The 16,539-nt window shown below is 46.0% G+C and overlaps 1 protein-coding gene across 2 annotated transcripts in view; it reads right to left on the bottom strand.

Moving 5' to 3' along the window:
• Positions 1-15,987, bottom strand: part of klhl2 (kelch-like family member 2) — a 116,544-nt gene extending 100,557 nt beyond the window's left edge. For both annotated transcript variants that reach the window (XM_085961977.1, XM_085961982.1), the window contains exon 1: positions 15,721-15,987. In XM_085961977.1, coding sequence (XP_085818103.1) covers positions 15,721-15,788 — 68 coding nt within the window. In that variant the 5' untranslated portion in view covers positions 15,789-15,987. The remainder of the gene's footprint in view (positions 1-15,720) is intronic.
• Between the last annotated feature and the right edge of the window lie 552 nt (positions 15,988-16,539).

The raw sequence follows: 16,539 nt of genomic DNA, 5'->3' as shown, positions 1-16,539 counted from the left end.
CTACTGAAAACCTCACTGATGCCTTTATCGCCTCCAGACTCCAATGCTCTCTAGCTGGCCTCCCATCCTCCACCGTTTGAAACTTCAACCCATCCAAAACTCTGTTGTCCATATTGAGCCCACACCCAGTACCACTCGCTCATCACTCTGTCCTCACTTACCTACTTTGGCTCCCAGTAGCTGAACACCTCCAAATTAAAATTCTCATCCTCGTGTTTAAAAACACTCGCACCTGCTCCACATAAGTTCTTCATTCTTCCGACTCTGGCATCTTGTGCGTCCACCCCTCTCTTCACAGCAGTGCTTTCAGCTGCCTAAACTCCACTCTTCGGAATTTCCTGCCACTTGCCCGTTATCACTTCATACCCCTCTTGATGTTTCACAATATCCTTCTTCAGGATAGCCTCCAACATTTTACCTACAACAAATTTCATGCTTACCAGACTAATTTCCACAACAGTCCTTTGGCCCTTTTTGAAATATAGATGCAATGCTCCCTTCTCCCCAATCCTTTGGTACAACTCCCGATTCTAATGATTCTATGACGACGCCCATGAGACCGTTTTTGTCAGCCATTTCTTAAGTACGCATGTGGACAAGCCATTTGGACCCCAGGGCTTACCCGCTTTTAGAACCCTTAACATTTGAGACATTCCCTTATCAGTAATTATTATCCTTAAAGTGTTTCCAGAAAATCAACCCTCACTTCCAGGAGAGGTCAGCAGCTTCTTCCATCAACATAGATAGAAAATAAAACTGTTGAAGATATCCACCATTTTCTGGTTGCCACTTCTCTTTATTGTTTCTAACAGAGAGTACATCACAAAAGCAAAACTCAAGCAATTTACAACTGTCATCTGAATCTCAAGATTAGATTATAGTCTTGAAATCACTCCAAGCAATTAAAAAAAATTATATACAAGATGAAGATCCCTTTTATGACAACAGCCATTGTCAGTGCTAATGTTGATGGCCAGTTCATTCCACATTGTTGATACACAATGACATTCACAATGAAAAATTAATGCTCGAGATTTAATGCAAGGACACTCTGCTATTTTTATTAATGATCTGAATGTGGGTGTTGGGGGCACGATCTGCAAATGATACTAAGGTCTGTGCGAGTGTTAGGACTGCAGAGGTGCTCGACAGCTGCAGGCGAATCTTTGAAGTGTTGGAAAATTGGACTCATGACTGGCAAATGTTGTTTAATTTGGAAAAGTGCAGTGTTGTGGATGTGGGCAGGGTGAATGCTCTCATACATACACCCTTCAGGGAAAAGCATTAAAGGTGGAGAGAGAGAGAGAGAGAGAGAGATCTGGGCATTCTAGTTCATACATCACTAAAAGGTACATGAGCAATGCCATGAAGCGATAGCTAGAGCAAATAGGGTATTGGGGTGCATGCATAGGTCAGCTGATTATAAGACAAGGCATACTATTTTGTCCTTATACAAGACCTTGGTCAGGCCTCACTTGCAATACTGTGTCCAGTTTTGGTCTCCTCACATGATGGGTGATACTGAGACTTTGGAAAGGGTGCTATTTCTCATCTACATGCGACCCTTCAATGACATCATCCGAAAAAGAGTGCCAGTTTCCACATGTACACTGACGACGCCCAGCTCTACCTCACCACATCTCTTGACCCCTCAACTGTCGCTAAATTATTGACTGCTTCTCCGACATCCAGTATTGGATGAGCAGAAATTCCCTCCAACTAAATATCGAGAAAGCCAAAGCCATTGTCTTCGGTTCCCGCCACAAACTCCATTCCCTAGCCACCGACTCCATCCCTCCCCGAGCATCTGTCTAAAGCTGAACCAGACTGTTTGTAACCTTGGTGTCATATTTACCCTGAAATGAGCTTCCGACCATATATCCACACCATAACTAAGACCGCCTATTTCCAGCTCCGTAATATCGCCCAACTCAGCTCATCTGCTGCTGAAACCCTCATCCATGCCTTTGTTACCTCTAGACTTGACTATTAAGCAATGCCTCGATTTCAAAATTCTCATCCTGGTTTTCAAATCCTTCCATGGCCTCACCCCTCCCTATCTCTGTAATCTCCTCCAGCCCAACAACCCTCTGAAATATTTGCACTCTTCTAATTCTGGCCTCTTGAGCATCCACGAGTTTAATCGCTCAACCACTGATGGCCGTGCCTTCAGCTGCCAAGGTCCTAAGCTCTGGAAATCCCTCCCTAAGCCTCTCATTCCTCCTTTAAGACTCTGCTTAAAACCTACCTCTTTGACCAAGCTTTTGGTCATCTGCCCTAATTTCTCCTTGTGACTCGGTGTCAAATTTTGTTTTATAACACTCCTGTGAAGCACCTTGGGATGATTTACTATGTTAAAAGCGCTATATAAATACAAGAAGTTGTTGTTGCTGTTGCAGAGGAGGACCACTAGACTAATCCCCAGTATAAAGCATCTTAGTTATCAAAATAGGCTAATAGAGTTGGGACTCGACATCTTAGAGAAGTGTAGCCATTAAGGGTGATCTGTTTAAGGATTATAAGATAATGAAGGGAATAGATTGTGTTTCAGTTGACAGTTTGTTCCAATTAAACAGATTAGGGAGGACTACAGGTCACAATTTTAAATTGTACAAGGCCATATCTAGATTAGATGTCAGATGCAATGTTTTCTCCAAGCATGCTTCGATCGCCTAGCTGGGTCGGAGAGAAATTTCCCAGATTTTTTCCCCCCAAATTGGCCTGGGTTTTTAATCTGGTTTGTCGCCTCTCCCAGGAGATTTTCTCTAAACTGCGCGCATGCGCGGTCTCACAGCAATTGCCGCTCACAAGCTGGTCCCTCGAAGATACCACGCAGCAAATTTAAAAGTACCACACACAAAAATAAATGTAGTGGAAACATTGGTTAGGAGATGGTTCTTTTCTCAGAATAGTGGACCTCTGGAACAGGCTGCGGTCTCGTGCGGTGGACACCGATTCACTGAATTCTTTCAAGCGAGAGCGGGGCGGAGATCATCTCTTACAGAAGCTAGGTACTGCAGGGAATTCAGGACCCGAGTGATCTCCTGGACTCGTTTCGATCGCCCAGCTGGGTCAGAGAGAAATCTCCCAGATATTTCCCCTCCAAATTGGCCTGGGTTTTTTAATCTGGTTTTTCGCCTCTCCCAGGCGATCACGTGACTTTGGGTGGGGTGGGATGGAGAGCAATGTTCCCCTAAGGTGCGCAGATACGCACCGATCAGGAGGTCCCACGCGGGTCGCTCACCAGCACTGCCACTGGAAGAGATACGCCGCATTCACAGCCGCATGGCAAATTTAAAGGGCCTGCGCAGGGGGGGGGGGGAAATTCAGAGGGAAGATTGGTGGAGAGTGTATATATTGAGATATCCTAATTGTGTGGGTCAGGCTGGATGAACCAGAGGGTCTTTACCAATGTTCCCTGTAAGCTGCGCTTTGTTCTACGCGGTCTGTTTCTTTTAATGCACGATCCCTTTAAATTTCTGCACATGCGCGGCCTTTAAATTTCTGCACATGCGCGGTATTTACAATGTAAATGCTTGCGAGCAGCCTGCGCGGCCCTTGCGGATTACTGTGCGGCCACACACACGCACCTTAGCTGGAACATTGGTCTTTACCCGTCAGTCATGGTTCGTATTTTGAGAAATAACATGCAGATGATTACTGAGAAATTCGATGGTTGGTACATTAAAAAGAATTGCATTTATGTAGCACCTTTCATTACCTCAGGACGTCCCAAAGAACTTTACAGCCAATGAAGTACTTTTTGAGTGTAGTCACTGTTGTAATGTAGGAAATGCGGCAGCCAAATTGCACACAGCAAGGTCCCACAGACAGCAATGTGATAATGACTGGATGATCTGTTTTAGTGATGTTGGTTGAGGGATAAATATTGGCCAGGACACTAGGGAGAACTCCCTTGCTCTTCTTCGGAATAGTCCCATGGTATCTTTTACATCCACCCGAGGGGGCAGAGGGCACCTTGGTTTAACGTCTCAAACAAGAACGGCATCTCCGACAGTGCAGCACAGCCTCAGTAATGCTCGCCTAGCTTTTGAGCTCTAGCCTCTGGGGTGGACCCTCTGACTCAGAGGCGAGAGTGCTACCCACTGAGCCCCGGCTGACACTGCAAAATGATCAACAGCGAAGGCAAGTTTTATTATCTTTGTTATTTAATACAACATAGCAGTCTTGTCACGACATTTGTTCTGCCTGTATGTTTTAGCAAAATAAAACACACCCAAGCCAATACATTTTAGTGCAATAAGTTTCTTGTGCGAATACTCTTACTTCATCTTTGGTTACTCCCACCACTACTTCACTTTAGTTTTATAGTTAAAAATGCTCCCTCCAGACACAACCCAAGTGTCGAAGAACAAAATCTGTAATTGCACTGCTATCTGGTTTGCCACATTGCAAGTGGACATGGTATAAAAATTTCATACACCCACCTTTAAGCTCTACAGATTTCCTAGCCACAATAAACTGACACACCTAACCAATCCAGTAGGTTGCTGAACTTTAATACTGTAATTTAGTTTAATATTTTGCAGAATAAATGTCATTTCTCACTCAAGATAAAAAATAACCTATGATGCAAGTGCTAACTCGTGACTGAAATTCTCCGCCATAAAGCAGCAGAGATACGAATCATTGCTCAAAATGATCCTCAATACTGTTCGAATCCCCACTTGCACATTTTGAATACAAAGAATGGAATCCCCCCACGTTAACCGGTCATCAGAAACGCTCACACTATGGAGATTAGTTCAGTAACTGCATTAATCGTTTGAAAGAGATAGGCAACTCCAAGGAAAAGTACAGATAAAAAGAAAAAAAATTTAAATGCTGACCAGGTCTGATTAAAAAGTCCTGTCTGAATTGTTAGCCTTTCTTTCTTTTAATTGCTGAATTCCTTTCTCTTTAACGTGTCCCAGCCACTTAGCTTTTCCCCACATAAAACACTGCTATTTATAGGCCTCTTCCATCTTTTTCCTTCCCTTGATACATGTTGCAAAACTAGACAAGCAAGGGCGTATTAAAAAGATAGCTACTGTATTTGTGGTTAATCTGAAAACACTTCACTGTTGTGCTGCTGGAGCTGTGGAGATGCAAGGCAACAAAGAGCTAAATTACCAGGGCCACATCACCAGACATATTTGCTATTCATTGTAGTTACCCTTAAAGTTACCTTCACTTTTAATATAGAAAGAAGCATTATTTCCTAATAATTTATTGCACATTAAATTTCTATACTCTTGCACTGTTAAGTCTTTTACCGAAATCATAAAGAAGTTAGTTATCAAAGAGGGTATAGAAAGTAATTGTAGTGAAAATAATCCCATCTGTTCAGATGCAGATGGGCCTCATTCTCCATTTTTTGCAAACTTTCACTAGGCTGTAGTCACAAAATATGCTTTTTTCTATTTAGAGTCAACTCATGTCATCCTCAACCTTTAAATAAACTAAAATAAATCCATGATTCAATGTGCTGGAGGTAGTGGAAAAGCCACCACCAAACACATCTTCCCCTCCATTTTTAGCATTCTGAAGGGACCATTCCCTCCGCAGCACCCTAGTCCACTATTCAATCACCCACAACACCAGCTCCCCTTCCCACGGCGCCTTTCCGTGCAAGCGCAGGAGATGCAACACCTGCCCTTTCCACCATCCAGGGCCCCAAACACTCCTTCCAGGTGAAACAGCAATTTACTTGTATTTCTTTCAATTTAGTATACTGTATTTGCTGCTCACAATGTGGTCTCCTCTACATTTGGGAGACCAAACGCAGATTGGGTGATCACTTTGCTGAACACCTCCGTTGACCCCGAGCTTCCAGTCACTTGCCATTTTAACTCTCCATGCCACTCCGACCTCTCCGTCTTCGGACTCCCACACTGTTCTAATGAAGCTCAACGGAAGCTCAAGGAACAGCACCTGATATTTCAGTTGGGCACTTTACAACCTTCTGGATTCAACACGGAGTTCAACAATTTCAGCTCATAACCACTGCTCCTATTTTTTTCCCCCCCAGACAGCAGGTGCTAGTAATGAGTCTGCTCTTGCCATTTACAGATCCTTTAGACCCATCTTTTGTTTCTTTACTTATCCCATTCCCACCCCCTTTTGCCTTACACCATCATCCCTTTTGTCATTTAATCACTCCTGCCCTCCACCCTATCACTGACCTTCCCTTTTGTTCTTTCCTCCCCTCCCTCTTTCCCGTCTCTGTACTTGCTTAAAAGCCATTACTCCTCTAACATCTTCCATTCCTGACGAAAGGTCATAGACGTGAAACCCATTTTCTCTCTCCACAGATGCTGCCTGGCCTGCTGAGTATGTCCAGCATTTTCTGTTTTTATTTAAAATTTCCAGCATCCGCAGTATTTTGCTTTTGTTACATAAAATTCAGTGGGCCATACTTTGCGACCACTATGGGTGCGTACGAGGTGCGCCCGAGCACGTGCCGGGTTTAGGCACGCGAAGCAACCCGGCACTTGCGATTTGTCAAAAATCTTCGACAGATCCTCCACATCCCCAGGAAAAGGGCCTCTGCGGGTGGAGAGCTGCGCTATTTGCACAACTTCCACCCGCTGAAAGGCCATGGAATTCTTACGCCTGGTAAAAGCAGGCAGCATAAGAGTTGTAAAAAAGAGAAAAATAAAATGTTATCACTCACTTGTACATTAAAAACCCTGTCCAATGAGATTAGTTTATATTTAACCCCATTAAAACATAATTTTTCTTCAAAAAATTTAATTTGTTTAAAATATTAAATGCCATTTTAATTAATTTTATATATGCAATTTTGTTTTAATTTATTTCATGTGTTCGTGTATTTTTTAAGTCGTCCCCATTCATACTTATGACAGTTCCGTACGTATGGAACGCCCATAAGTATGAATGGGGATTCCCTTCTTTCATTGGTTGGGCTGGCCCACGTGATCCCAGGGGCGCTTGCGAACTGCATACGCCCCTGGGATACGTGGGCCTCTACACATTTCTACCAGGAGGCGCCCAGGATCGCAAGCCTCCATATCTCCTGGACCACCAGGTAAATGCGTAGATTTTTTTGATTATCGAAAGCCTCCTCCCGCGGGAAGCCTCCGATCGCAAATTCAGGACCATTATGTTTAATTTTTACAGCACATTAACACCTGCTTTGTTAAAAAAGCTGTCTGGGAACTATATTGAAACCAAGTATTCGTAAATTATTTTCTGTGCTGCATTTAACAGTTAATTCCCGTGTTTCACACAGAGTAAAAGTACAGTACATATTTACAAAGTAGTTTCTTCTGTATATGAAGTGAGGGAACAGTTTCAAAATTCTAAGCGTGTCACAACAGCCATTTTACAAAATGGTCGATAAGAATATTCAGCTTGCAAATGCACACACCCTCACATACAACTCTTATGAGCATCCCACGGTCAGCGCTCAAACTGCCCACGTTAGAGTATATAGTGCAAAACACATGCAAATTACAGATGAGCAATAAATGACTGTTAACCCAAGACCTTTTGTACTTACTACAATGAGAAATCTGTAAAAAGCAGTTTGTAAAATAAAGAACTACGCTACAGACATATCTCATACACATCAATCATATCTCTCAGACATCTTGCAACATTTCACATACAATAAAGTACAGTGGCTATTGCTGACTAGGTAAACACAGCAGCCATTTTACACAGGGCAAGATCCCACAAACAATGAGATTAAATGACTAATTAATCTGTTTTGGTGGTGCTTGATGAAGGAATGTTAGCCAGAAGACCAAGAGATCTACCTTCTCTTTGAATAATGCATTTATATTAATAAACTCCACACAAGCCACCTGGCAGACAAAGCCTCAGTTTAACATCCAATCCAAAGGATGACATTGGAGTGCAGGACCCACCCTACATTGTGCACTCAAATCATGCAGTGGGTTTGAGTCTACAATCTTCTGACTCAGATGCAAGAAAGAGTACGACCAACTAGTCAAGCTGATGCATTTAAATGCAAATACTTAAATTCAAGCACAGACTTTATGGGGTACACTGGGAGGCTATGACAACTCCCCACTCCCCCAAAAGGGGAACATGTTTGAAGTAAGGCACTGATAGAATAGCAATTTTAAAATTTTGATAATGAATAATAAAATCCAGCATTCCAACTATTACCACCATGCCAAAAATGTTACGTTTTTAATTATATATATAAAAATCAAACACATTGGCCTAGAAATTGGGTATAGCCCTGCTTGAGGCGTTAGAACTGGCGATGCGCAAAGTTTATAGCCAGACGAAAGTTATCGCCGCCTGGCGCGATATTGGGTTGCAGCGCCCCCAAAAGGGGATTGAGGCGCTAAATCAGCCGTTGCACGGTGCTCTTAAGGCGCAAAAGGTCAGGCGCTACTCAATATCGACGCGGACGGGCGCAGCGCAGGTGAACTCAATTACGGGAAAGCACGAGACCTCCAGGCGCTGGCCGGCTCTTAAAGGAGTGGGTCAGTCAGCCCGAGCTTCAACACCCAATGCCCTGTAGGCCTCAGATTCGGCGCTCGCCCTTGTCTGGCGGAACAAACTTGTTCATCATGGAGAAGGTTAGGCAGAGAGCAGAGCGCTTCAGCACGGAGGCTCTGGACCACTTGGTGGCTGCAGTTGAACACCGTCGAGGTGTCCTGTATCCGGATAATGGCAAGAGGCCGAATCAGAAGGCTTATCGACGATCTTGGAGGGAGGTTGCTGTGAGGGTCAACTCCAGCAGCATGGCGACCAGGACCCCTGTTCAGTGCAGGAAGAAATTCAACGACCTCAAACGGATCGTTAGGGTAAGTGATGGTTTACCAAACTTGTGCTTCCCTCCATCTGCAGCTGACTTCGGCCACCCTGCTGCAATGATGCGCCAATGGCCATCTGTCAGTATGCACCCATGGCCCTTTCTGGGCACACACATGGACAGATGTCTCAAGGCCTCATGTAAGGGCTCTTGCACCATGGGGGGCATGCGATGAGGTCTCAAGGCATCGTGTAACAGAACCTCCCCTTCTTTCCCCTGCAGTCCAAGCTGGCGATGATTCGAAAGGAGCAGCGTCGAACCGGTGGCAGACCTGCACAAGTGGTCACTCTCACAGATCTGGAGGAGAGAGAGTGCACCAGATACTTGGAGAACGTCTGTCTGGTCCTGTGACCACTGCATCTGCTGACCCCATTACCGACAGCGAGGGTAAGACGCTCAGCTTTTTCACCTGTTGCCTTACACTTGGTCCCCCCGCCAGCATGCATCCTCAGTGTGCAGCCATGTCAAAGCCTTGCCGCAATCTGGCATGCCTTTCAGCAAAGCTGTCCTTTTGCTAAAGCCACTCTTCCACCTCCCACTTTCAGATGAAGCAGCACCAACTCGGGCTCAACGCGCTGAAGCTGCCAGTGCCAGTGCCACCGGAGGAGAGGACCAGGAGGAATCCGGACCAGCCGCTGCAGAATCCGGGGAGCTGAGACATCTGCAGACTGGGGATAGTAGTCCCCTGGAGGGGAGGGGGGGTGGCTCGGAGGATGAACCAGTTGCCGGACCAAGCGGCATGCAGCAACGCACGGGGGATAGGCAAGTTCGGCCACCGTCTCCCCGCAGGGCAAGGCAGGTCGTCATGACTGCTGCACAGAGTGCAGATGAGGTCCGTCGCCTGGCTGAGATGAGCAAACAAGCCCGGGTCAGACACACGGAGCTGATGGCTGCAGTGGAGAAGATGCCTGAGTCAATAGATTCATTGGCTAGGAGTATGTTGGACTTCGGGGCAACAATGGAGAGGACTCTCCAGGTGTTCAGGGAAACTATGGACAGGTCTATCCAGGGCTTCGGGGCCACAATGGACAGGACTATCCAGGGCTTCGGCCCAACAATGGAGAGGACTGTCCACGGCTTTGAGTCGGCAATGGAAAGGACTGTTCAGGGTTTCGGACAATCCCTGGAAAGGTCTGTGCAGGGCTTGTCCGAGGCAGTGGAGCGGTCGGCACCTGCCTTGTCCGAAGCCATGGGAAGAACTGTCCAGGCCTTCTCCGAAGCACTGGCACACAGGTCCTCACTGTTGCCACGCAGTCACTTGCTGGGCTCCTGCACAGCCAGATTGACGCAACGCGATCTTTCACTGCAGCCACCCTCTCTGCATCAGATAGGATCACCCTGGGCCCTTCCACTCCCGTACAAGGCCAGGAATCAGTGGAGCATGCGATTGTGGCGGATGAGCCGAGCCGCTCCCCTCAGATAGCCAGTGTGTCGTCCGACCATGGTGCAGGTGTCCTCTCTCGGCAGGAGAGCATTGCACATGCCAGCGCTGGGATGCCTGCATTGCAGCTGCCACCACCTGCAGGCCACACTGCTTCCAGCCATGGTCACATCAAGCATCCTGCGTCCGCACCCTCCAAGCCCAGAGGTCGGCCAGGCCGTCCCTCAGGGGCTTCTGCGCTTCCAGACAGTCAGGAGGCGTCCCCCAGCCTTGAGCCCGCCACCGGGGTCCAATTACGTAGGAGCAGCAGGGAGGGAAGGGGCCGGTGCAGAAGAGAAGTCGTTCTCCCTCAAGGGGCCAGTTGTAGAGGGAGGTGCTGAGACGTTTGTTTGTCCAAATTCAAGGACACCCTCACCTGCTGTTATATTTGCTGAGGTTTGTTGAGTTTTGCGGCTTGGCCGAACAGTTAACAGTTATTGTGAAAGTTATGGTTTGTGCTCACATGACGTTGTTTAGCTGTAATGAAAGACTTTTGTGTCAATAAACAGAAGTTTCAATGTTGCATGGTGCATGTGACTAGTTTCAGTGATGCTGGCATTCAGAGGCCCTCAAACATCCAAAGTGCGCATGAGTTAAGACTCTCATCATTCCGCCACAGGGGTGTTGACGCGAGTCCAGTGGAGCCTCTGACGTATGGACCTTCCACTTTCAGCAGCCCTTCCATCTTCCTCCTCCTCCTCCTCCTCATACTCATACTCCTCCTGCTTGTGCAGGGTCCGAGGGAAGGTAATGAATTGAAGCGCTCGCCTATAAAGGGCATCTGTCACTTGCCGGATGCAACAGCGGACTGCAGCCTGAGCGGCAGTCGCATTGTCCCCAATGGCTGACTGAAAGGATCCGTTGCCATAAAAATGGAGGCCATCAGTCAGTTTAGCCATAACGGACAGAGGTTCTGCAGCGTTCACACGGCTGCAGATCCTGACCAAGCAGGTGGCACAGATCAGTAACAATGTCCCTCCAGATTCGGAGCCTTCGCAAACACTGCTCCTCCGACATGTCAAGGCTTGTCACCTGCTGCCCAAAGACCCTCGCAGCATCCCGTCGGATTGGCCGACCTCCATTGCCCCTCCTCATTCTGGCCAATCCCGGCCCTCTCTCCCGCCGTCTCTCTGCCCCTTCACAGTGTTGGGCGATGAGGCCGTTGCCCTCCAAAGAAGCTCCCATTCCGATGCCAGTTGGTCAAAAGGCTTTTAGGTGTAGTGCTGCAAGTGCTTCGGACAGGGTTGAAGGTCCCAAGTACTGTAAAGCTAAATTCCCAGAACTCCGCTCCACATTAGCTCGCCAACTCTCTCTAGCAGCGATCGCAATGAGCAGGCCAAGTGGCAGAAGATTCTGCACTAGAGCTGTCCCCTTTAAATAGCGCCGCCCTACTCCGAGAAGGGCCTGTTAGCCCTCCCTCGAACTGTCACTAATAGCGCTGGGCGCTAAGGCTCCGGGCGCCACCCAATATGCGCTCAGGCGCTCCTAAAAGGCGTTGCACACTGAAATGACGTCATGAGCTGCTTGCGCGCGCAAACACTTAGCGCAGGCGCTAAATGTATAGTCAGTATCTGAGTTGGCGCTATCTTCATAGCGCTCGCCCCAACATAGGGCTTTGCCCCAATTCTAGGTCTCTTTAGGCGCTCAGCGCCGGCGCTACCAACCCAATTTCTAGGCCATTATTTTTTCCAGAAAGTGTTATTGTGAGTGGAAAGTATTAACACATGGATGAGATTAAACCATGACATCGGTGAAGCAGCCCATTGAGAATGGGGGGAAAACACCACTGACAATAGTCATTTTTTTTAAAAAGCAAAGATATATCCCCATTCAGAATTTCAGTCTTATTTTAATAAGTGATTAATTATGTTAGAATTTTACAACTGAATTGGATTGAAGATTTATTTTAACCTACTTCCTTTCAGAAAAAAAAACTAATGACTATGCTTAAGGAGAGTCCTTACCTATGAAAGCTTAAGTGACTGAGTTGAGCTCTGAAGAGTGTCTAGCTGCAGGGGTGTTTCTCTGTAGAGCAGACTGGTGCGTGTACAATACATTAAGCATTTTTACACTAAAATGGAATCCATATTAGACTACCTGTATACTACCAATTCTAGCTTCAAAATGATGCACAGCCAAGAGATCCAAGTTTTATTGCCAGCTGGATCTCGTATTGAGTTCTGCAATTAAGATGCTCTGCGCATGTTCCACTCCTTGGCAACTCAGTTTTAACATTCTGAAAGAGTGAGTGGGATCAATAGCTTTCTCATAACATCAGAAAGAATTAAATACTAAGTTTACAAAGTGCCCAGGTGGTTTAATGGGCCCAATGGACACCCAAGGCATGGCTTTGCACCACACTGGAGTTATACTGTGCCCAGTGCATAGCCAAAATGGCCCGAAACTACTTGGCAGAGATAGTCTCACACATCCTTGCTTCAGGTCACTTGGAAGTCAAACTGGGATCTGCCTCCAAAATTACACAAGCCCTTTGGCATCAATCTGCATCCAAAACCACTTTGTAACAATACAAAGCCCTAAACATCCTTCTAATGCAAGCTTCAGCAAATAGTTGAATTTGCCATATGAAAAGGAGTTCCCAATGGCTTAGTAGGGGAGTGGTTCCTAGCCAAACAGATAGGAAGGTTACATGTTTGAAATCCAGCCTGCACGTTTCAGTTAGTTGATCTTAGAAGTGAAGGCAGGAGGAGTGATACAAGCGACCTCAGCGTTAATGTGCTAACAACCAGGATGTGAGGGAAGAATGAGAACAGTCAGACATCCAGGCCCCGATTTTAACTCCAGGTGGATTCCCCGCTCAAGCCCAAGTTAAAATTACAGTCGGGTCTCAATGATGTCATCAGGCTGCAACATGCATATGTAAAGATAGTGGGCGCGATACCACAGTGGTTATGCTACTGGACTAATAATCCAGAGGTCTGGACTAATAGTCCGGAGACGTTGAGTTCAAATCCCACCACGGCAGTTGGGGAATTTAAATTCAGTTAATTAAATAAATCGGGAATAAAAAGCTAGTGTCAGTAATGGTGACCATGAAACTATCGAATTGTTGTAAAAACCCAACTGGTTCACTAATGTCCTTTAAGGAAGGAGACTTGGCGTCCTTACCTGGTCTGACCTATATGTGACTCCAGACCCACAGCAATGTGGTTGACTCTTAACTGCCCTCTGAAATAGCCACTAGCAAGCCACGTTATATCAGAAAAAAACTACTACGAAGGACTGCAGTGGTTCAATCTTCTCAAGGGCAATTAGGGATGGGCAATAAATGCTGGCCTTGCGAGCGACGCCCACATCCCGTGAATGAATAAATGAATAAAGAAACAAATAAAAAAGGACCCTGTTGGCTCCAGGCACGTGTCCTTGCTGCCTGCTCAGGAGAGCAGGTTAAAATTTCAAATGTTGCGATCATGGCGGCTTTCGGACAGGTAAGAGCCAGGGTGATTTTAACTGCCCACCCGCCAGGTTTCTGCAGAGCGAGTAGGGTTAAAATCGCCTCCTCGGTGTCTAGGGTCACACATAAAGAACAGCTTCATGAGTGAGATACTGGCGAGCTGTACGAACACATGGATCCATATCCAGCATGATTCAGGATGAGTTGGGGTGGGGTGATACAGTATTTTAGATAATCAACCCTTTTTGGGGGAAAATGAGAAGATATGAAATTGCATGGTATGCGTAAATTGCATTTATTCCTTTCCATTGCCTCATGAAAACTGAAATAGAACCCACGTCCCACCAAACAAGCTTTGCAGAACAGTTTCAAATCTCAAGAGATATCTCTAGAAGCTTATTTCATGCGGTGGCCCATACAAAATATTTTTACTTATATATTCATAATTATATTTGTTGCTCTCCTCCAATTTACTCTTTATATCTGGAGGTGATGACTTTTGAAAAAATTACATGTGGGCCTGAGTAATGAGTGTTGGCAGGCTATTTCAGACTGGGGGGGGGGGGGGGGGGGGGGGGTGGTGAAGGAAAGAGTTGGGAGAGTGGATGAGATGTCTTCATCCAACATCTACACATGCGTACCTCCATCCAGGGTCAGTGGACGGAAATTAGGAACAGGAACCCGTACAGTTTTGCCCCTGTCTAACCAAAGGTCACTGAAACCATCTGTAGCATCCCTCCCCTCCCCCCAAGCATTCACCAAACCAAGATCAGTTATCTCAATCCAGAGATCAAACCTGGGTGATTCCTGAACTGTATGGCTGAATACAACACGATATGGTGCATTTACCTATGGAGCCAGTCACAGCAACATTATATTTTTCACTAAACAGTCAGAAAGTCAGGCTGTAAAACAAATTAAATCATATGCAAATGTTCTTCAACAAACACAAATACCCATGAAAGGAAAATATAGGCAGCTTCCTTTTTACAAAAAAAATGAAAAAGTGGTATGCAAAGATTTGTTTACAAACACAATATCATAAACTGCAATGTAAAATATGGCACAGGAAATCACATAATTAAGATAATATGCTTCTTGTCTGAACAGAATTCATCACCTCAAATTGATTCCACCAGTTCTTCACCCAAATATTATATTGCTCAAAACATCTACTCTGGACAAAACCAAGTTCAAGAGAGCAAAGTCCATATACTCATTTATACAGGTGTTTCTTTCCCCCCACGATTCAAGTGGACAGCACAAACAATTCACATGCCCACCATTATGCTTTATTGAATTTAGAGTGGATGTTCAGAGTGCGGCTGCATTAAAATTTAACATACTCAACACTAAAATTCTAGTGTCAACACTGCAACTCAAAACACATAATCGTGCCATTTATTTATTGCATCAGTTACTGTATAAAAATGCACCGATCTTCTCCAAAAAAGGTATGCCAAACATTTTTGCCGCTGATCCCCGCTGAAACAAAACCCGATCTCCTACATTTGATTGAGATTTTAGTTTTAACCCTAACCCAAACAAATCCCCTTTAACAAAAACAAGACAACTATAACGTGTAACAGAATATTCACTATAGCAACAGCTGCCGTACATCCATGGAGAAGTACCTCCAACCTCAACCCCCCACCCCAAAAAAAACAATTACACATCTCCAAGAGTTATGACCCTTTGGTCTGACCTAATTTCACCTCTCTTTACCCTCTTATACATATATTTAAATTTAAATTACAGGATTTCTAATATGTTAAAACAATTGCATTGTCATTTTATGTCAGAAATCCAAGCTCATGCTTCCCGATCCCCTCCAGTTCTCTTTACATTTAAAAGCCGCTTCTCCGCAACCAAAGCCCCCCTCCCTCCTAGCTGGAGTGCTGCTCGTCCTTACAATTAGCGAGGGGCTCCCACCATGAGCAGCCCCTGCCAGCAGCAGGGGTCTTCCCCCTGGTCGGAGTTCCCCTCCCCACCCTGTCCCTGCCCCTGACTGGAGTGCGATCTCCCAGTGCCGGAGCCTATGCCGCTGCCGGGCGGGCACAGACTCACATTTGCTGTATCTCCATTGTCTCCGCCTGCTCCCGAATGCGCAAAGCGAGCGCGGCGCCCTGCACCATTCCACTCAGGAACGCGTGCGATTGTTCCCCATTCTATCGCCGTTCCATCCCTCGCGCCCGCTCCATTGTCTGCACAATGGCCCGTCTGTATGACTGGGGGAACCTCCAGCACTGGCCAGCCAGCCAGCCGGCCGCTCGCTGTGAGTGTGTGTGGGGAGGGAGGCTCTCAGCAGCTTCAGGGGGAGGGGGCGGCGCTTCCTGCAAACCACTTCCTCCAACACCCCACAATGCTCCGCGCCTTCAGCCCATTGGGAAGCATCTGGTTGTTGCCCAGTTCCAACTTTTATTTTCATTCCGCTCCTAATATCCAAACTGATATTTCCCAGGTAAGGGTCTATTAGGAGCTCCCTCTGGGTTGGAGGACTTGGAAGAAACAGCCGTAATATGTGAATTCTAAGAGAAGTACAGCAGTATCATGAAATCCCTGCCTTCAGTGGTGAACTACACCTAATATTTAAAGCCTTATAGCAAAATGCAAACTTGAAAAACAGAAATACATACACTACAAGATGACAAGCAAATAATTAACAGTGATTGAATATATAGAGTGAAATCATTTTCTATAGACCTGCTTGTCGCTGTGTTCAATTTGTGCAACATAAGGCTTCCCAATGTGCCCTATTCCAGTCGCTTAGTTGTTATTGCCATTGCTGTTGACACTGTTTCCACAGCAACTATTTTTATTGATGCCGTTGACAGCAACAACAAATTGCATCTATAAAACGTCCCAAGGTGCTTCACCAGGAGCATT

The sequence above is a fragment of the Somniosus microcephalus genome, chromosome 2 (assembly GCF_052327205.1).
Source record: "Somniosus microcephalus isolate GS21.2 chromosome 2, FLI_Smic_1.0, whole genome shotgun sequence".
In the NCBI taxonomy this organism is placed as follows: Eukaryota; Metazoa; Chordata; class Chondrichthyes; order Squaliformes; family Somniosidae; genus Somniosus; species Somniosus microcephalus.
Note: the sequence above shows the minus strand (reverse complement) of the source record. Positions and strands in the feature narration are given on the sequence as shown.